We start from the raw sequence: 20,918 nt of genomic DNA, 5'->3' as shown, positions 1-20,918 counted from the left end.
CACACACACACCAGGGGTCCCTGTCTTCCTCTCTGTTTGAGACAGGGTCTCTGGGCTGTCTTTCCATTGCATGCTCTATCTCCCCACAGGGCACTGGTATTGCGGCCATGCCTGCTGGGCACTGTGCTTTTACATCGAGTCTGAGAATGGAGACTCAAGCTTTCACACTTGGGCTTACAAACACTTTCACCTCAGACCCATCTGCCCAGCTCTGAGTTTTTTTTTTTTTTTTTTTTAAGTCTGGGATGTAACAAAATTCAATACAAGTCACTGTGGAAGTGAGGCAATCCGGTCAGTGGCCAGAGAGCCCTCTCGACCGTGGGTGATGATGGAAACGTTCTGTGGCTGCAATGTCTGGGACAGGAGCTTCAGGAGACTGCCTGTCTGCACTTGAACATGGCTGCTTCAGTGGTGACCTGAATCTTTTGAATGTATTTAGAACAGGTGTGAGGCTTGGATGGCGTCTGACTGGCAGCGGCACCTGTAAGGGCACTCTGGGCTGGTGGCTTGTGGCTACCCACGGAAGAGACAGCACTGGTTACCTATGACGCCGACGCCGTGACAAACTCTAACTATCCTCCTGCTATGTCAATTGATACAGCGTCAACCTAACTGACCAGCCAGGTCCCTTTCAAGAGCTCCCCTGGCTTTTCAACTACCATTGTTATTTGAAAACAAGTCACTGGAAAAGCCTCAAACCTTGGTTGCTATGGAGATTCAGGTCAGCAGCCTCTCATATAAACTTAGGATCGGTAGAAAGGGCGTCTCACCCAATTAGACTTTTGAAGTTTACATTTCCTCAAACAAAGCTCTGGCATGTGACTCATCTTGTGGCAATGGGGCTCTTGTTTCCAGCTCTGAGTCAGAGGGGACGTCTCTGACTCTCTGATGAGGCTGGAGCGGCCCAGTTAGCAGAACAGACAGTGGAACCAGCCATGGAAGGCGAGGTCACCCACACCCAGGTTAAACGGCTCGGTAGTCAGCCTTTCTTCATCTCAGAATGGAATTTACGTTGCTCCTGGGCAAAACAGGTCTTTGAGATATTTGCTTTTACAGCTATTCCATTTCCTACCTAATATTTCATGTCTGTGTGCGTGTTTGTGGTACAGACACATAAATATGCAGAGCTGTGCATACTCAAGGTGTGTCACTCCAGCAGGATGTCAGATGTCACCCTCTCTCCACATTACAGCCTTGAGACTGGCTTTTCTTTGGCGAGGCTGGCTGTCCAGTGCACTTCCTCTGGAACTCACGTCTCTCCGCCCCTCAGTGCTGAGATTACAGATACACACAGTCGTACCTGGCCTCCTATGGTGCTGGGGGTCTAAGCTGGAGTCTGCACGCCTGGGAGGGCAAGTGCTCTCCTCACTGAGCCAACTCTCCAGCCCCCAGTGTTTCACTGACTTCACAGAAATGTCATGGAAGCGCACGGGAAAGGATCTGTATTCCGAAAGGACACACGTCCCCAGCCCTCACCCGTTCTCCAAGGATAGTGGTGGGTTATGTTGGTTAGGATTTCCTTTAACAAATTAACAATTACTCCGGGTGTTCACCAGAGCTACACCGTGAAGGAAAAGCAAGACAGACAGACATTAGGTAGACAGCTTAAGCAAGGATGGATGAGGGGGCATCCCTTTATCCATCAGAGCATCTGTGGCCTCTGGAATCACCTTTACCCAAGGCACCCACAGAGCTGCGCAGGTTCCCAGGAGGTCCTAGCTTCCCCCTGGTCTTCCCACCAAAAGCCTGAGCAGTCACTACAGGTGTGACACACACCCATGTGTCTCCTTCAGGCTTCCAGTTTTTGTTCATTTTGTTGTTGTTGTTGTGGTTTTTTGCTTGTTTGTTTGTTTTGTTTTGTTTTGTTTTTGAGACAGTGTCTCTCTAAATAGCCCTGGCTGGCCTGGAGCTCACTATGTAGACCAGGCTGGCCTCGAACTCACAGAGATCCGTTTGCCTCTGCCTCCCTCCTTTAGTGGCTGCCAGGAAGGAGTACCGTCCAACTATTTAAATTTATTTTGAACCAAAATGATCCAGTAGGAACACCGCCCCACCCTCAAATTCTGACATTTACATTCAGATGAATATAAACAGTTGATCAATGCTTGGCATATTCATAAGGACCCCACAGTAAGGAAAACCAAATCATGTTAAGCATTAATTTTCTTAGTGAATAGGACAGTCACACATCCAGAGGTCAGATAAACACCAACAAAAGCGCCCGAGGGAGGAAAGAGTGAGCAGTTAATGCTGGAGGCAGGTTGCCCATGGCATAGCATCCATAACACACACCCGACACCCGATTAGACTAGGGGCATGCATGGGGACATTATGCTTACCAGCTTGAGAGAAAGCTTCACGGAAAAATTGAAGAGGTAACAAACGGGAAGAGAGAAAGAGAGAAAAAAAAAACACAGGTCAGAAGAGGGGACATGTGGCCAGTCCCACTGGACTCAAAACATCAGCTCGCCTGCCGCCTTGTGAAAATGGCCGGGGCAGATCTGTGCGAAAGTTCACAGGAGGGGTTGGTCGTAACAAAAACTGCTTAGGTCGCTTGGTTGCCAAAGCCAAGACGAGGTGTGAGAGGAGAGTCCTCGTGACCCTGCGCTGTCACCTCCCGCTGGATGCCTATCGGCTTGCTGGGGAGGGTGATTGGGAGAGGTGCTGGGACAGACCCAGGGACTTCAATCTGCTAGGCACAGCAGTGACACATAATGACCCTAAAAGAATCGCACAGCACTTGGTTTACCAGTCTCTCCTGGGACATCTTAGGTAGACTCTTTTTAAAATTTTATTTTTGAGACAGTGTTACCCAGTGTCCAGCCCTGGCTGGGACGGCCTCGAATTCTCAGAAATCCTTCTCTTCTACCTCCTGAGTGCTGGGTCATAGGCATGCACCACCACGCCCTCCCACACGAGTGCTTGGCTTTCCTTTTCTTTCTTTCTTTCTTTCTTTTTTTTTTTTTTTTTTTTTTTTTTTTTTGGTTTTTTGAGACAGGGTTTCTCTCTGTGTAGCTTTGCACCTTTCCTGGAATTTGCTTTGTAGACCAGGCTGGCCTCGAACTCACAGAGATCCGCCTGGCTCTGCCTCCCAGTGCTGGGATTAAAGGCGTGCGCCACCACGGCCCAAGTTTTTATTTTCTAATAGTAATTTTTAAAAATTTTGCCCGGCATGGTGGTGCACATCTTTAATCCCAGCACTCAGGAGGCAGAGGCAGGTGGATCTCTGTGAGTTTGAGGCCAGCCTGGTCTACAGAGTGAGTTCCAGGCCAGCCAGGGCTACACAGGGAAATCTTGTCTTGAAAAAACAAAACAAAACAAACAAATAAAAAACTTATGTGTGTGTGTGTGTGTGTGTGTGTGTGTGTGCATGACTGACTGATCGATTGGTTGATTGATTGACTCTGACTCTGTATGTGTGTGTGCGCGCGTGTGTGCATGACTGACTGACTGACTGATTGATCGTGCGTGCGTGCCAGCTAGACTCTTGGCAGCAGGACAGAGGTGACCAGGCAATGCAGCCTCCCACCTGCACACCAGCACTGGCTCCTGGGCCACAAGGGTGACTTCTAAGGCTCGATCTTTTTCAAAAGTAATTGCTTTCTTTTGATGGAGCTTTGGGTCATGCTGTGTAGCTCAGTCTGGCCTTGAACTCTTGATCCTGCTGCCTCAGGCTCCTGAGCAGTGTGACTACAGGTGGCTTGAGGCTGGCTATTGAATGTCAAGCCTGTCGGTGGGGTCTACACAGCATGGAGAGTGACCATGAACAGTAGCTTATGTTGCTTACGGAAGCTGCCTTTAGGGTATGGGGAGACACTGCCTTGGCTCTCGGGTGCTGCTGTGGGTGGTGGCCTGATCACCCTAGGGCCACAACAGCTCCACTACTGCTGGGCCTGGAGATAGGAAAGGTCCCATGACCGCAGGACTTCAACCAGAGTAAGAGGGCTTCGAGAACTCAGAAGAGAACAAGACTCTGTGAGACCCCACTGTCTGCCTAGGGAGAGTTCAACCCATGGCCCGGACTTCGTCTCCAGCAATACCGAAGGCCCTAGTAACCGACAGTAGGGTGCAGGCACACCGGAGGACAACATACCAGAGAAAGCACACGTGGATTTTTATGCTGGGTAGGGAGGGGTTAAAATTTCTCAGCCAACTTTTATACTTTTTCATCCTTAAGCTGATACTTTTAGCCAAGCTTGGTGGCTCACACTCAGGAGGCAGAGGCCGGGCTACACAGCTGACTTCCAGGCCAGCCTGGACTAGACAAATCCTGTCTCAAAAAAAAAAAAAAAGTTGACACTTCTTTGTAAACAGGCGATCGCTTTTTAAAGAACGCATTCCACGTGGAAGGAAGAGACTGACTGGACAGCTTTTCAAGTCTGCACAGGCCGTGGCCGTGAACTTGCTGAGCCTCCTGGAGCTTAAGCACAGATTGTCCGTCACAAGCTGAGTTCGTCGTTCAGACAGACAACACTCATGGTGCAGGGCAGAGGACGGCCCCCACAAAGCACACGAGCGGACACCAGTATTTCCTCACACACCATCTTATGCGAATTCCAAGACCCCGACTCACTATTTGCTCTCTACAGGACTCCTTTCCTGACTTGAGATTATAATCGAAATATCCTAGAACCAAATTTGCAATATCAATATGGAAGGTTACGACTTCAAAATAAGAACAAATGATCAAAATTGAACATCTGTTCCAATAGAAACTGGAAATACTAAATTCTCACACTCAGTTTTTGGAAACACCAAAACTCTCAAATTCCATTTTCTGGAATGGGCAGTGATGGATCACCTGCAGAAGGTGCCACCACGGTGCCGAATTCCTTTTTCAAACATGATTGTTTTCAGGTTATAAGTCATAAGCCAGCCAATTAGGTCACTTCTGATTAGAAAGCAAGCCTTCTCCGAGGAGAATAAAGGCAAAAGCCTCACGGAGTGTGTGACTGGACACCGAGGGACCAAACACCATCAGCTTCAGGCGACGGTTAGGGGCTCTGGGAGAAGCGAGCATCAACAACACGGAGGGAGACAGAGCCAGCTCGTCCATGTGTCATTGGACGGTCACAGCTACTAACCTCAAGCGCAAAGAAAGGGGACGGGAAGTGCCTAAGCACATTCGCTTTGGTGAAATATACTGGGACCCTATCTGTTCATGCTTCTTTGAGTTTTTATTCTCCAAGCTCATGGCATCACTCCCTAGGGGCCCACTGGCTGCAACCACGGATGGAGGTGCCTGCATGGTCACACCGCCATGCCCTAAACTGTCTCTTTCGGTGACTACATTCTGCAGCTGTGTTTTATGGGTAAATTTCTGCCATAAACTCATATCAAGGGGCACCACGGACATTTCAGGTAGCAGCTGCAGGCTCTTTGAAGATTTTACCAGAACTAAGACAAAAAGGCTGCACGCTGACGATGAGCGTACTCGGTGACGTCACGGGGACACTGGGTGTCCATCAGGGAGCCTGGGTCTTTCTATGCAACTTTGGGGATAAAATAGCTGTTGGATTTATACCCTAAGAGCCCCGTCCTTGCCCCAGGGTGCAGTCCTCTCAGCTGGGAATTTGGGTTGGTGGGGTGGCCGTGTTACAGCTGTACCGGTCCCCAGTCTTGGCGCTGTCCGAGGGGTTAGTGGTTTGGCTGTGACTGCGTACTTGCAGCACAGGCAGACTTACAACATAGTCCCTAGCCTCGAAGGCATGCGTGGGTTTCCCTAGAGTCCTCTTCATGAGCTCTCTGTGATAACTCAAAGACTGAGTCTGCCAACAGTCAGCAAGAGAACAAGGTAAGAGATACGAAAAAAGGAACCGCACATCGAGAACGTGACACACAATAATGGATTTCCAAAATGCCTTGCTCTGCTTTGGTGGTATTTCCTAAGATTAACTTTAAAATACAGGAGGGAGCATCTAGTTTTAGCTAGGCAACAAATAGAATTACCCTTTGTAGAGTCAAATCCAGGACATGTTCTTACCTATCTATCCACATATCTAACCACCCATCTATTATCTATCTAGTATCTAGGCATCTATCTCAATCAATCAATCAATCATCAATTCATCAATCTATCTAACATCTATCCTTCTATCATCTACCTATCCTATCTATCTTCTATCTAATATTTTTCTTTCTTTCTTTCTTTCTTTCTTTCTTTCTTTCTTTCTTTCTTTCTTTCTTTCTTTCTTTCTTTCTTTCTTTCTTTCTTTTTTGAGACAGGGTTTCTTTGTGTAGCCTGCCCTGGAACTCACTCCGTAGACCAGGCTGGCCTCTGCCTCCCAAGTGCTAGGATCAAAAGCGTGAGCCATCACCGGCCACCGACATCTATCTTTCATCTATCATTTTTCTTTCTACCATCGTCCAAGTATCAATCTCTGTCTCTCTCATACCCCTTCGGTTTCCTCTCATGTAGCTCACACTGGCCTCAGACTCCATATATAAAGGAGGATGATCTTGGATTCCTCCATTTTTCACCTCCTAGGGGCTGGGATCACAGGTGTGTACATCCACACCAGCTCTGAGGATACTCTCCCTCTCTCCCTTCTTTAATCTTTTTTTTTTTTTTTTTAATTCCTGGAAAGATGGAATACTAAGGTCTGTCAGTGTAGACTCTCTGTAAATACCCCCAGGAAATGGCTTACAACAGCAACAACAAAAATATTTAATCTTGGGGCTGGAGAGATGGCTCAGAGGTTAAGAGCACTGGCTGCTCTTCCTGAGGACCTGAGTTCAATTCCCAGCAACCACATGGTGGTTCACAACCATCTATAACGAGATCTGGTGCCCTCTTCTGGCATTCATACATAACAAATAAATAAATCAAAAATATTTACTCTTGTTTAATTACTCGGAAATAAACTAAGCTATGCTAAGAAATGTTTGCACATTGAGCCAGATGTGGTGGCATGTCTCAGAAAAAAAAGAAAAGAAAAAGAAAGAAATGATTTCACATAATTTCTACACTCTGGTCATTAAACCAGATATTTAGAATTCAAACCTGAAGGCTGTGAAATGTGATGAATTAGAAGACATGCCACAGGGTACCGGACAGATGGTCTGGTGGTTAGAAGCCTTTGCTGCTCCTGGGGAGGACCCATGTTCCATTCCCAGAACCCATGAGGTGACTCACAGCCATCTCTAACTCCAGTTCCAGGGGGTCCGACGCCCTCTTCTGAACTCTGAGGGCACTGGGCCCACACGTGGTACACAGACAAGCACACAGACAAAAACTAAAGTGAAAAAATCTAAACAAAACAGAACCGAAAGACACACCACAGATACACAGTTATTCTCCCAGAATCCTCCATCGATTCTGGGCTCAGGAGTGGCAGTCTCAAGCGAGAGTGAAATGCTATCAAGGACTAGCCCACTCATCACGGATCCAGTGCCTCGCCCGCACACTGAAGCTGCTGAACAACCTGGTCTAGTTCCCAGGCTTTGGGTTTATGATGTTTTCAAAGGCTCAGTGTCTCCCCTTTCCTTCCTCCCTTCCTGCCCCCTTCCTTGCAGGCAGCGTCGGATCTGACTGACCCAGGGCCCATTACAAGCAACATCGAAGCTTTCATCAGCTTGCTTGTTATGGGGAGAAGGCACTTACCATCCAGGAAAGTTCCCATAAAAGGAATTTGCTGAACACAGATGTGAGGAGCAAGAAATAAAATTCACCTTGGTGATTTAAAAAAAAAAAAAAAATCTTCCTTTAAATCAGACTTTTTTTTTTTTTTTTAACCATCTTTTCTTGTACTAATTGAACACAGGCATTCTTTGGTCTTGGCCTACGCACTTGGGGGACACCATGAACACAGGTACGAAACCATCGATGACCAGGAGATTGTGTGATATAGCATCACGGACCAGATATGCAAACGGATGGTGACTGTGAAAACATCTGACACATTTCATCACGAGTGTCCGACAGACAGATGCAGATGTTTGTAAACATGAGTGACTATGTGGTGACATGATGTAACTGACTCTGAGCCTGGCTCACCCTGGTTACATCCGTGGAAATTCTCTGATGAAGAGTGGAGTTCTAAAAGCCAGCATAATCGAGCCAAGAAGCTGCCGACTGCTCAGCCAGTCCCAACAACAGAGCTCAGCACGATCCATCGTCCACTTGTGAAGCTACTCTGCCTGCTGACAGTGGCTGTCCTGACGGTTTTAGGAAATTAAATTTCTGATTTAATAAAGAGTGAGTACATTTACTTGTGCAGGGCGTGTGGACATTTGAGTACCAAGACGCACATGTGGAGGTCAGAGGACAACTTCGTGGGATTGGTTCTCTCTTTCCTTCCACCACGTGGGTCCTGGAGACTCATTTCACCAGCCAAATGTCTGGTTTTTAATTTGATATACGAAGTAACCTTAAAGCAAAATAATCCTCTCAAATGTGTCCTTCCTTCCTTCAACCTCGATTTGGGGACCCTACTACTTCTTTTATTTACTCCTCTATTTTATTTATTTGTTTATTGCGCACATGGACAGCTTTTGGGAGTTTCACTGCTTGGGACCTGGGGATTGAACTCAGGTCGTCAGGCTTGGCTCCAAGCACTTTTGCCTGCTGAGCCAATTCGCTGGCCCATCATTTTATTTTATTTTTGAGATAGGATCTCACATAGCCTAGGCTGGCCTCAAACTCACTCTGTAGCCACAGAGGACCTTTGGACGTCTGGTCTCAGCAGGCTTTCACCATCACATCGTGGTTTATGCTGTGCTGGGGATGCCCGCTAGGCAAGCACTGACAGCTGAGCCACATCCCCAGCATCGTTTCTGTTCTTTGGAAATGGGACCTCATTATGAAGCCCAGGCTGGTTTTAGACTTAGTGGCAATCCTCCTGCCTCTACCTTTGGAGTGCTGAGGTTAGACATGGATCAGGACGCTGATTCTATAAAATGAAGATTCTCTTAGCACAGGAATTCTACAGACGAGGAAGTCTACCAGCAGATGGACTTGAGACAAATGCTCAGTCAGGTTTGGAATCTCCTCCTATGACAATGGATGTTGGAGCAGGACCACAAAACTCGAGAACTTTCCATTCACGAGGAACACTGGACCTGTCTTTGCCCAGCCATGCTGCTTACCAGCCCAAGGTCTGGTATCCAACTCCAGCTCTAGGGGTAACTTAGCTCTGTGGCATCACATAGAAACAAGTGTCTTGAGCTGGGAGTGGTGGTACATGCCGTTAATCCTAGCAGTTGGAAGGGAGAGGCAGGCAGATGTCTGTGAGTTCAAACCCCGTCTATTCTACAAATTGAGTTCCAGGACAGCAAGAAAGACAGAGAGAGAGAGAGAGAGAGAGAGAGAGAGAGAGAGAGAGAGAGAGAGAGAGAGAGAGAGAGAGAGAACGAACAGAGGGAGGGAGGGAGGGAGGGAGGAAGAGGGAGAAGGCTCAGAAGACCTGTCATTTAGTTTTACTTGGGAGAGCTAAGCTGGTATCTGTGTTAATGACTGCCCCAATTCCTGTAGAGGAATAAGTGTGATTTAGTCACACAATCTTAATTGTCATGCAAACTGGATGGGTTTTTTGTTTGTTTGTTTGTTTTGAAGAGTCTCATATAGCCCAGGATGGCTTGGAACTTGTTATGTAGCCAAGGACGACTTTGAACTTGTTACATAGTCAAGAATGGCTTTGAACTTCTGATCCTCTTAAGGCTAGGAGGACAGGTGTGCAACATCACACCTGATTTTAAATGTGAGTCCTTTTTTTTTTTAAGATTTATTTATTTATTATGTATACAGAAGAGGGTGCCAAATCTCATTACAGATGGTTGTGAGCCACCACGTGGGTGCTGGGAATTGAACTCAGGACCTCTGGAAGAATAGTCTGTGCTCTTAACTGTCGAGCCATCCCTCCAGCCCGTGAGTCTTTTTTTTTTTTTAATTCTATTTATTTGTATTTTATGGACATTGGTGTTTTGACTTCATATATGTCTGTGTGAAGGTGTCAGAGGGTGTCAGAGCCCCTTGGAACAGAAATTACAGACAGTTGTGAACCCAGGTCCTCTGGAAGAGCAACCTGTGCCTTTAACCACTGAGCCATCTCTCCAGCCCATTGAACCTGAGTCTTAACAGCAATCATGTTCTAAGAAATTTTTCCCACTGGGTGTCAGGGACTCTCAGACCGTGTGAGCAGATTCTCCAGCTTTAGATCCTGGCTCCACAGCTTCTATTAGCATACTGGCTTCACTGCAAGAAGAGCTCAGAATGGAACAGAGGAGGTCTGGATAAATGTCACTGCTACTGGGCCTTGTCCCTTTGCAAAGAGACGCAGGTTTAGTGTTCCTCACAAGAATGTCCAGGACCACAAGTACTTCGGACTTTATGGAGAGATCTATGTAGATAAAATGAGATCCAAATCTAAACATAAAACTCACATATGTTTTACATGGGTTTTTTGTTGTTGTTTTTGTTTTTTTGGTTTTTTTTGGTTGGGGTGTTGTTTTTGGTTTTGGTTTTTTGAGACAGGGTTACTCTGTGCAGCCCTGGCTGTCCTGGAACTCACTCTGTAGACCAGGCTGGCCTCGAACTCAGAGATCCACCTGCCTCTGCCTCCTGAGTGCTGGGATTAAAGATGTGGCCTGCCACAGCCTGACTTTATGTGTGTGTTTTGACCCTGTAATTTGCACAAGCTTCTGGTACCTGTGTTTTGTTTCTGTGGTCCTGCACATGGAATCCAGGCCTCATGTAAACATCTGCCTCTGGCCACACCACAGCCGCGGCTGTGTTACGGCTGCAGCAACTCACGCGAGGTCAGGTGTGGAATTTTTCACTCAAGGTGTCACGATGGCATTCAAAACACTTTGGATTTGGGCTGCTCGACCTGTATAGAGTCCAGCCCTATCCAGTTGAGAGGTATTTTATCATCATCCCTTAACTTCACAAGGGAGCCAGCGTGCTGCTGGTCGGCTTCCTCTTTGCCGCAGGCTTCTTTAGGACAGCTGTGCCTGACTACACTCCCGTCTGTAATTAGTCAGCACATATTTTCTGATTGTCCAGTCATTTCCACTTCCTCATCTTCTCCACGGTCAGTTTAAGAGACCCGATCAAAGTTGGTGAGATCAAGGAGGAAATGAATGACTTCTGTCCTCTGAAGGGGAAGTGTGGGGCGCTTCCAGCACGGACTAGAGAGTCAAATCTCAGGCTTGCTGGCCTTCTCGCCCTCCCACACCTCCTCCCTCCTCCGCTCCTTCCTTTCTTTCTGACATTCTTTGCTCTCTGGTTCTCTGGGAGCCGACTGAGGCTCAGCCTTTCTCTCTCTCTAAATGTTATAGGAAAACACACTGGGTCCATTCACAAACAAAGTAAGTTATGCAGAATGAGACATGCAACACAGTGCGCAAGAGACGCAGGATTCCAGAGCGGCACTTACCCCACGCTTTAGGCTCCGGAAGCAGTGGATTTTGGGTTTGGAGGTCATGAACTCGTTGAAGCGGTGGGAGAGGGGTTCCTTTTGCTGCTTGGGAGACTGGGGGCCGTTGGGAACAGCAGAGGGTGAGGCAGAGGCAGGGGGGGGAGGGGGAGGCTGATGGGGGGATGTTAAAAGGGACATAAGCTACATGTGAAAGATGAGCGGTGATAGTGAAAAAAAAAACCAGAAACGAGAAGACACAAAACAGAAATAAGCATCAAATCATAGTCAAGATCCAAAGCAAGTCAAACACAAACCATTAATATCGATGCCACGGTACAAAAGAAACCATGTAGGATGTGTTCCACAAAGAGGGGGTGAAAAGGAGAGGGTCTGTGAGTACGCGACGGGACAGCAGAACCTTGTGACCCAAAGCTCATGCAGACGGCCACATGCAAGCTAAGGCTCTCATTAGTCATTCCAAATCCAGTGTAAGCCAGAGGGGTAAACATTTCCGCACCTAAACTAACACAGCTCAATGGGGGGAAAGGGTCTAAATTACTGAGGTTTCGAGAAACAGCGAGACAGTCCTATCCTGAGAAACTCTAACATCCAGCCTAAGGTTAATGCAGTAATGCCACCTCCATCCCGTTTTAGGCCGGTGGGTTAGCGTTGTCATGCACCTACATACCACACTATGAAAAGAAAATGGAAAAAATGTTCACGGAGACAGGTTAACATGGATTCAAAACCAAGCCCAGGCTGGCAAGCTTGATTAGATGGGACACTGTCCCCTCGCTCCCAGCAAAGGTGCCCAGCAGTCTGGGAGGATAAGGGGTGGGTGAAAGGGCCGTGAGGTCAGTGATGTTAGTGTGGGTGACCCAGTCCAGGTGATAACACATCTGCAATAAGACAGAGGTCATGGCAAAGACCGCCACCAGAAAGAGACCGTTGGGATCGTGAAATGATCGCAGCACGCTAACTCGTCCCTCTCGCTTTCTGGAAGTTCAGAGCTTTGTTTGATTAAGACCAAAAGATAAACTCCAAGCCTCTGCACCTTGTCACCTCAGCCCGCAGGGTCCAAACTTCCAGTACCTTGTTTTTCTTGATGAATGGCCACAGCTTGCCTCTGGATTTGCCGCCAAACTTGAGCTCCGGCTTGCCTTCTTTGGAGCTCGAAAGGCTATTTTCTGATACCGTGCGTTTCATCGGCTGGGTGTAGTCTTCAAACTCAATGTCTCCAGGAGGCTCGAACCCTGACTTGTAGGCTTCCACGACCAGCTGGGAGTCCTGCAATCATACCCGTGGACAACCACGTCAACACCAGAACACTCATGATGCACGCAGAGGCCAATCCAAGAGAATCCTATTGATACTGGATGTTTTTTCTCTTAGTAGTGTGTCTATTACCAGACAGGTTAATTCATAAAACTTTGCCTCCAGGTGAGAGCCAAAGGTGCTTTCCACATCTCATTTCAACCTTCCATGATGCTCTGCCTTTAAAAAAATTCCCCCTTTTACCATGTCACTTATAAGTCACTAAGTCGCCGGGCGGTGGTGGCGCACGCCTTTAATCCCAGCACTCGGGAGGCAGAGCCAGGTGGATCTCTGTGAGTTCGAGGCCAGCCTGGGCTACCAAGTGAGCTCCAGGAAAGGCGCAAAGCTACACAGAGAAACCCTGTCTCGAAAAACCAAAAAAAAAAAAAAAAAAAAAAAAAAATAAGTCACTAAGTCTTTAAACAGTGATTGGAGGAAGCTTCATTTAGACTTTAAAATTAGACACTAAGTCTGATAACAAAAACATGAAAAACATTTCCAGCTCAAGGTAAGGATGGTTTGGCACCTCAGGAATCCCGGGAGCCTGCCTGTAGGATGTAGCTGGAGGCGGGGAGGATGATGTTCCTTTTGGAACATGGATAACTGTTTCTCACCAAGATGGCTGAGATCACTGAAGGACACTGAAAGCTGGCATGTCTTAATGAAATGGGGGGCAAGGAATCTTACAACCAAACTCTACACACCATCAAAAACAAACCCACAAAGCACTTACTGCCCAGGACTCTCTCCTACAAATATTTACCATTTAAAACCCTCTGAGGCAGCTGTTCACACCAACTGACAAAACTCTTCACAGAGGCAATTAAAAAGTGGAACAGAGGGATCTGAGTGGGTATTTTAAACGAGGGACAGTTTTGCCCCCCAGGGGCCTGGCAGTGATACTAACTGTCCCACTGAGGGGATGCTGCCAGCATCTAGTGACAAACCCCACACTCCACAGGCTGCTGGGTTGCGGGTGCCCTAAAGAGCTTGCCTCTTTGCAGAAATCCATTTAATTCAGTGACAACCCTGTGTTCTACACAAAAGCACTGGGGAACTAAATCCAAACACTGAGGGTCATAAAAGGACTTTCAGGCGCAGAAGCATAGTGACCACGCCCAGCGCTCCCTGTCTCAGGGTCGAATGAAGCACAAGGTGGTGCCGGAGGGACAAGGCAAGAGCCCAGTGACAACACTTACATTTTTCTGGTCGATAGACTCGGCCGCCTTCACTATACCATCCAAGCATTTCCCGATGATGGGTATCACCTGCCGGTCCACCTCCGCGTAGGTCTTCATGGACTCTCCAATGCGCACGATCCGCCTTTCCTCCATCTCTTGTATTTTCTGCAAAAATCAGATCATGTATAAAATGGTCTACTACTACTTGGGGAAGTTGTTTTGGGGTGATATTGTTCCCCTGAAAATACTTCTGGGGAACAGATTGGAGTCTGAATGGCTGTGGGTTTGTTGTACCGTTATAGATCAGTCAGCTGTGCTGTGTTCAGTGAATGGCTGGGCTGCATCATAGTGAGCCCTTCAAACAATTGGACCGCAGTTTCAGTAGAGGACTCTTGTGATGTGTAACATCGACTTCAGTTGGCGGGATCCACAATCACCAAATATGGGCATGTCTATGAAGGATTTTCTTGACTAGTTTAATTGAGGGGGACGACCCACCCTAAATGTGGGTGTCACTATTCATTGTGCTGGGGTTCCAGACTGGAAAAAAAAAAAGAGCAGGCCCACAAGACACCTCCGCAGGTGTGGGTTCTTGCCTCCGAGCTTGATAACCCGAATTCAAACCCTGGAACCCACCTAGCAAGGAGAAAACAGAATGCTCTCTGACCACTGTGTGAACTGTGATTCATGCACCTACTGTCGCATGAATTGGTCTTAATAATGAAAACCCGGAGCCAGCTATCGGAGCAGATGCTGAAAGATCAGAGAAGCAAAGGAACAAGCCACTGCCACCTCTCACCTCACCAATTCCTCAGCTGTACGCACATAACCACACACTAAACAAATAATCAAATGTAAAACAATGTTTTATATATAAGGAGAGGGAGCTGGAGAGATGGCTCAGTGGTTAAGAGCTCTGGCTGTTCTTCCAGAGGACCTGGGTTCGATTCCCAGCACCCACACGGGGGCTCACAACCATGGGTAACCCCAGTTCCAGGGGACTCATTGCCCTCTTCTGGCTCCCAAGGCACTGCATACATGTGGTACACAGACCTGCATGCAGACAAAATAAAAATATAGGAAATTTTAAAAAAGAGGAGTAAGTGAGCTGAACATCTGCATTCATCATCCCTTGCTTCCTGACCGCTGATGCCTTGTGACCAGCCACCTCCTGCTCCTGCTGTGATGGTTCCCCTGCCACGATGCTCTGTCCCCTCAGCTGCGCGCCAATAAACCCTTCCTCCGTGAAGCTGGCCTTGTGAGAGAATCTTACCACAGCGACAATGAAAGTGCCTGTAAACCCCACCACAGGGGCTCTATGACATTGTTTATATTTTGTTGTTTTGAGGCAGGACTAGCTTTGACTTCTGACCTCCTGCCTCTGCTTCCCAAGTGCTAGGCTTACATTCAAGTGCATGCCCCACACCCAGCTCAGCTTTATTACTAACATCCTCAGCAATTCACGTCCCTCCCCGTTCCGTCTTTTACAAAAACGCTTTAGTGACTGTCTCAACGCAACCCAGGCTGAGGGAGAACCAGTCTTCTGCCCTCTATGGTCCAGAGGTTCATTGGTGGCATAGGACACTGAGAACCCAATTAGACCCAACTAGGGGAGTTACTTCAATCAGTCACTTTGGCTTTTCTACATTTGAAACTCAAATCATAAAAGAGTCCCCAAATGGGGAGCCAGGCATGATGTTAACAATTATAACCCTAGGATTCTGGAGAGCCAGACATGATGTTAACAATTATAACCCTAGGATTCTTCTGGAGGCTAAGGCAGAAGGGTCACTAGTTTAAGGCCAGCCTGGGCTACACAGCAAGACTCTGTCTCAAAAACCAGGCAAAATTCTCCAAACCGGGGATATATATATATATATATATATATATATATATATATATATACACACACACACATACATACATATACATACACACACACACACACACACATATATATATATATATTGTGTGTATTTGTTTATTTTGTACATTGACTGCCTGATTGACTGTGCTGTGGGGATGGAAGGTCGTCAGGCTTAGGTGGGACAAACCAGTGCCCCACAATGAGCTTCATCCAGAGTCTCTCATATCATTGTTGACCACTTAAGGCAGCCAAAGAAACAATCCATGTGCTTGGGGAGATGGCTCAGTTGGTCAAGTGTTTGCCACACAGTCACAAGGACCTGAGTTTAACGCCCCCAGTCACGTACACATGCCAGGGGCGGATGGGGTGGGTCCAACAGTAAGCCGTCACTGTAGACACAGACAGGCGGATCTCTAGAGCTGGCTGCTGGCCAGCCCAGCCACATGGGAAGTTCCAAATCAGTGAGAGAGTCAGCCTCAGAAAAATGTGGTGGCTCACACCTTTAATCCCAGCCTTGGGAAACAGAGGCAGGCGGATCTCTGTAAGTTCAAGGCCAGCCTGATCTATATAGTGAGTTCAGGGCAGCCAGGTGTCCATAATGAGACTCCTCAAATAAATAAATACATGTACCCACAAACCACATACACACACACACACACACACACACACACACACACAGATTTTAAAATGAAGAGAGAACAATTCAAAGGAAACAATACTTGTTTGTTCAAACCCCACAAGTCTGAATGCCACTTTGTCCCCTCAAGCTAAGCTGGCATTTCTTGTAGCCAGAGTGTCCTTTACAAAGGAAGCAGTCCTCTAAGAGGCACAGTTGTAAGATATCAACCCCCTCAAAAGAACCCGGGCACAGTGACGGCCCAGGACGTCCACCTATTGAACCCCGTTAGCGTCATGCTTCGTTCTTAATGCTGGCCATCGCTCGATCTGCACGCTACGGGAAACAACTCTGTGGCGCTGGGGAGACGGCCCAGTAGGAAGGGGGCTTGCTGTACAAGCATGAGACCGCCTCTGATGCCCAGAGTCCACCTAAGAAGCTGGGTGTGATGGAGTGTACCTGTAAGCCTTGGGGGGGGGGGGGGTAACAAAACCAAGAGAATCCACCAGGCTTGCTGGCCAGCCAGCCTATGCTAAGGTATTTTTAAAAGATTTATTTATTATGTGTATGTGTGGGTCTGTGTGAGTTTATGTATACCACGTGTGTGCAGATGTCCACAGAGGTGGCCAAGGAAGACAAAAGAGGATGGCAGGTCCCCTGGAGCTGGAGTTGCAGGCATTGTGGGTTCTGGGAACCAAATGCTAATCTCCTATGAGAGCAGTAAGCATTTTTAACTACAGAGCCATCTCTACAGCCTGCCACTGAGAGACCCAGTCTCAGATAAAAGGGTGGGAGAGTGGAGAGATGGTCCAGCACCTAAGAGCACGGGCTGCTCTTGCAGAGGACCTGGGTTCGACTCCCAGCACCCACATGTCCACTCACAATCATCTGGAACTCTAGTTCTAGAGGCCCTCTTCTGATCCCCAGGGGCACTAGGCATTAATGTGGTGTACAGATATATATCCAAGGTGACCTCTGACCTCCACACACACATACACGTGCACCTACTCCCAGATGACTTTGTGGACATTTGGGAAGCCAGGTGTGGTGGCGCACACTTGTAAGGCCAGGACTCAGGAGGCTCAGGCTGATGACTGCGGACATAGGTACACAGTGACTTCCAGGCCAGCCTGGGCTACAGAGCGAGGCCCTATCACATCAGAAACAACCTGTCTCCACAAACTGTGAGCACTGTGCAGCGCTTACCTGGAAGATGTTGGGGATGTGGGTATGGTAGTATTCCCACTGTTCCTGGTTGAATCTCTGTAGGATTGAGGAGTAATCAGCTTTGCTGTCCTCTGCCATTTGGTGACGTAATTGAGCTTGCTGCCGTGCCTTGGGGCAAAAAGAAGAACATCCTATTTACACAGAATAAACAAAAGCCTACAAAGGCACACCAGTAACCAAGCCACTTTGTACACTTCATGTTAGCAGGTGCATTGAAAAATGACTTCTTAGGCTAGGCATGGTGGCGCACGCCTTTAATCCCAGCACTTGGGAGGCAGAGACAGGCGGATCTCTGTGAGTTCAGGGCCAGCTGGGTCTAAAATTTCTGGACAGCCAGGGCTACACAGAAAGAGCTTATCTCAAAATTATTAATTAATTAATTAATTACTTCTTCATAGTGCTGGGGACTGGCTGAAGAACTCAGAGCCTCACACCGGCCAGACAAGTGCTCTTCCACTGAGCCACACCTCCAGCTCATCAGGTGCTTTAACAAACAAACAAACTGTCCTGAATCTAAATTTTCTATTTGTCCATTGAGACAAGGCATCATTATGTAGCTTAGACTGGCCTTGAACTCACAGAGTTCTTAAAGATGACAGAATTTTCCCAAGTCCAGCCCTGAGAGAATTCCCAGAGTCCTGGGAAAGACGCTACATTTGGCATGGGGTTATCCGAGGGAAGGAATCTACATACATCATGCCTTTTTGTCCGTTACTTTATTCCTCTATGACAAAATTCCATCTGTACAGCTTCAGCTCCATCCTCACATTCAGCTCCTCTGTGCCCACTTTTCCTGTCCTCATAGTTTTAGTAAGCTCCTGTGCTTTTGACCTCATCTTCCTCCTCTGTTCCTTTGTCCTCCATCTTGCCTCCCTGACTCCTTACTCCTGGCTCTCGGAAACTCGGCAAGAGATCTGCTTTACCCTCTACAGAATCTCTGTCTTCCTCTCCTCTCTCTGGCCACGTGGTTCTGTGTCTGCCTCGAATTCTGCTCCAGTCCTTACTGCACCAGGTTATACAGAAAGCCCTCTTGTCCCCAGTCTCTCTGCCCCGCCCCCAGGCCTGAGGGAAGGGGGAGGTCTGAGCTTCATTTGCACAAGAAACAAAGCTGGGCATCTCCAGTCAGCTTGAGTCCTAGGCTGGGGCGGGTGTGTGTGTGTGTGTGTGTGTGTGTGTGTGTGTGTGAAGTTACCTGGAGGTTCAGCAGGTCTGAGGAGCTGAACTGTTTGCCAAATGGTCTGGTAATATATGGGCCCATAAGAAATTCATAGCAAGGCGCAGCTGAATAGTAAGGCTGTATAACACCAAATATTACGTGATAAATGGCTTCCCATTTGACAGACCCTTGGTTGGTCAAAGTATAGTTTTAATATACAGCTGAAACTCTGTATTACATTCTTGAGGCCCACAAGAAGTTCTACCTGCCTCTGCCTCCAGAGTGCTGGGATTAAAGGTGTGTGCCACCATCTTAAAAACAGAGAAAAAAAGAAAGAAAAAACTTGGGGCTGGAGAGATGACTCAGCAGTTAAAAGCACCGGCTGCTCTTCCAGAGGACCAGGTTCAATTCCCAGCACCCACGTGGCAGCTGACATAGGGTTTGCCTTAGACCTGAGACAATTCCTCCTCTTCCTCTGTAACTCCAGTTCTAAGAGACCTGACACCCTCATGCTGACATACATGCAGGCAGGGCACCAATGCACATAAAATAAAAATAAATCATTTTTTAAAAGAAAATATTTTTAAAAATTTAATTTTATGACATGTATAATAAACACTGTATGGTCCTTGGGAGAACCTTGAAGAGTGTTTATTTGTGTACATATATTTTTTTGGAAGGGGAGGTAAACTATATTTTAAAACTCAATCCCTAGTGGGGTCAACCATCTGAAAAAGGTGGACGAGGCTGGAGAGATGGCTCAGTGGTTAAGAGCAATGGTTACACTTGCAGAGGACCCAGGTTCAATTCCCAGCACCTACATGGTGGCTTACAACTATCTATAACTCCAGTTCTAGGAGATTTGATGTCCTCTACTGGCCTCTGCGGGTACTGCATGCATGTGGTACATAGATATCCAAGCAGACAAAATACTCCTATGCATAAAATAAAAACAGAAAAAAAATTTAAAACTGTTAAATTAAAAAAAAAAAAATTTTAAGGCAGGTTGTGGATTCAAGAATGGCCTACGTAGAGAGTACCAGACCTGCCAGGGCTACAGAGTGAGACCTCAAATCAAAGAAACAAGGTGCTGATGGGATGGCTCAGAGGTTAAGAGTGCTTACTGCTCTTCTAAGAGGACCAGGGTTCTGTTCTCAGCACCTACACCAGGAAGCTCATAACCGCCTATAACTCCTGTTCCAGGGAACCCAATACCATCTGTTCTCCAAGGGCACCTGCACACATATGATGCACATAACTTCAAACACATGCATCCACATAAATAAGAACAGTAATTTGTGTGTGCAGGGGGGAGGGTGTTTCCAGACGGGGTTTCTCTGTATAACAGCCCTGCCTATCCTGGATCTCGCTCTGTAGACCAGGCTGGACTCGAACTCACAGAGATCCATCTGCCTCTGCCTCCTGAGTGCTGGGATTAAAGGCATGTGCCACCACCGCCTGGCTAATAAATACATTTTTAAAAAAAGATTTATTTATTTATTATGTATACAGTGTTCTGCCTACATGCATGCTTGCAGGCCAGAAGAGGGCACCAGATCTCATTACGGATGGTTGTGAGCCACCATGTGGGTGCTGGGAATTGAACTCAGGACCTCTGGAAGAACAGCCAGTGCTCTTAACCGCTGAGCCATCTCTCCAGCCCCTAATAAATACATTTTTAAAAAGTTAAAAAGAAATCATTTTTGACCAGTTTAGAGTCACTTTGGGGGAGGAGTTCTGGGTACCAAACTCATGGCTTGGCTCATGCTAAGCACACGTCTTCCTGCTGAGCTACATCCCTAGGCCCAGAGTCAAGTCTGCAGCTCAGACAAGGATGTCTATACAGCACAGAGTCACACACAACCCCAAGAGAATGTGTCACTTTGATCCCCACCTCCTACTCAAAGGGGACCAGAAAAAAAGCCATCCAGTGGCACTAGCACAGTCTGAGGTCTACATGGCTTAAAAACCACGCCCTGCTGATGAAGACACTTCACGGTCCCGGTTTTACGTCACAGAGCTTAAGCAATCACAGGCTAGGGGCTCCATTCCAGCATGGCACATGAGCTTCTGCTTGCTTTGGCTGTTTTTGTCTTGTTTGATGGCACCCAAGTCATAGGAGATCAAGATCCATGACTGAGCCGGGAGCGGTTGGCGGTGGTGCACGCCTTTAATCCCAGCACTTAGAGGAGGCAGAGGC

General features: G+C 47.4%; 1 protein-coding gene across 22 annotated transcripts in view; it reads right to left on the bottom strand.

Moving 5' to 3' along the window:
- The window catches only part of Fnbp1 (formin binding protein 1), a 131,311-nt gene that overhangs the window by 14,541 nt on the left and 95,852 nt on the right, over nt 1-20,918 (bottom strand). For 5 of the 22 annotated variants that reach the window (XM_076568971.1, XM_042274928.2, XM_076568966.1 and 2 more), the window contains exons 7-12: nt 17,542-17,670; nt 13,871-14,017; nt 12,450-12,644; nt 11,376-11,558; nt 5,685-5,768; nt 2,340-2,354 (exon numbers count right to left, since the gene is read on the bottom strand). In XM_076568971.1, the coding sequence (XP_076425086.1) occupies nt 2,340-2,354; nt 5,685-5,768; nt 11,376-11,558; nt 12,450-12,644; nt 13,871-14,017; nt 17,542-17,670 (753 nt within the window). The remainder of the gene's footprint in view (nt 1-2,339; nt 2,355-5,684; nt 5,769-11,375; nt 11,559-12,449; nt 12,645-13,870; nt 14,018-17,541; nt 17,671-20,918) is intronic. The other 17 variants (XM_076568968.1, XM_076568969.1, XM_016001974.3 and 14 more) reach the window with 7 other exon arrangements.

This window comes from Peromyscus maniculatus, chromosome 4, assembly GCF_049852395.1.
Source record: "Peromyscus maniculatus bairdii isolate BWxNUB_F1_BW_parent chromosome 4, HU_Pman_BW_mat_3.1, whole genome shotgun sequence".
NCBI classification, from domain to species: domain Eukaryota; kingdom Metazoa; phylum Chordata; class Mammalia; order Rodentia; family Cricetidae; genus Peromyscus; species Peromyscus maniculatus.
The sequence above is the reverse complement of the archived record's forward strand: the minus strand, read 5'-3'. Positions and strand labels throughout refer to the sequence as shown.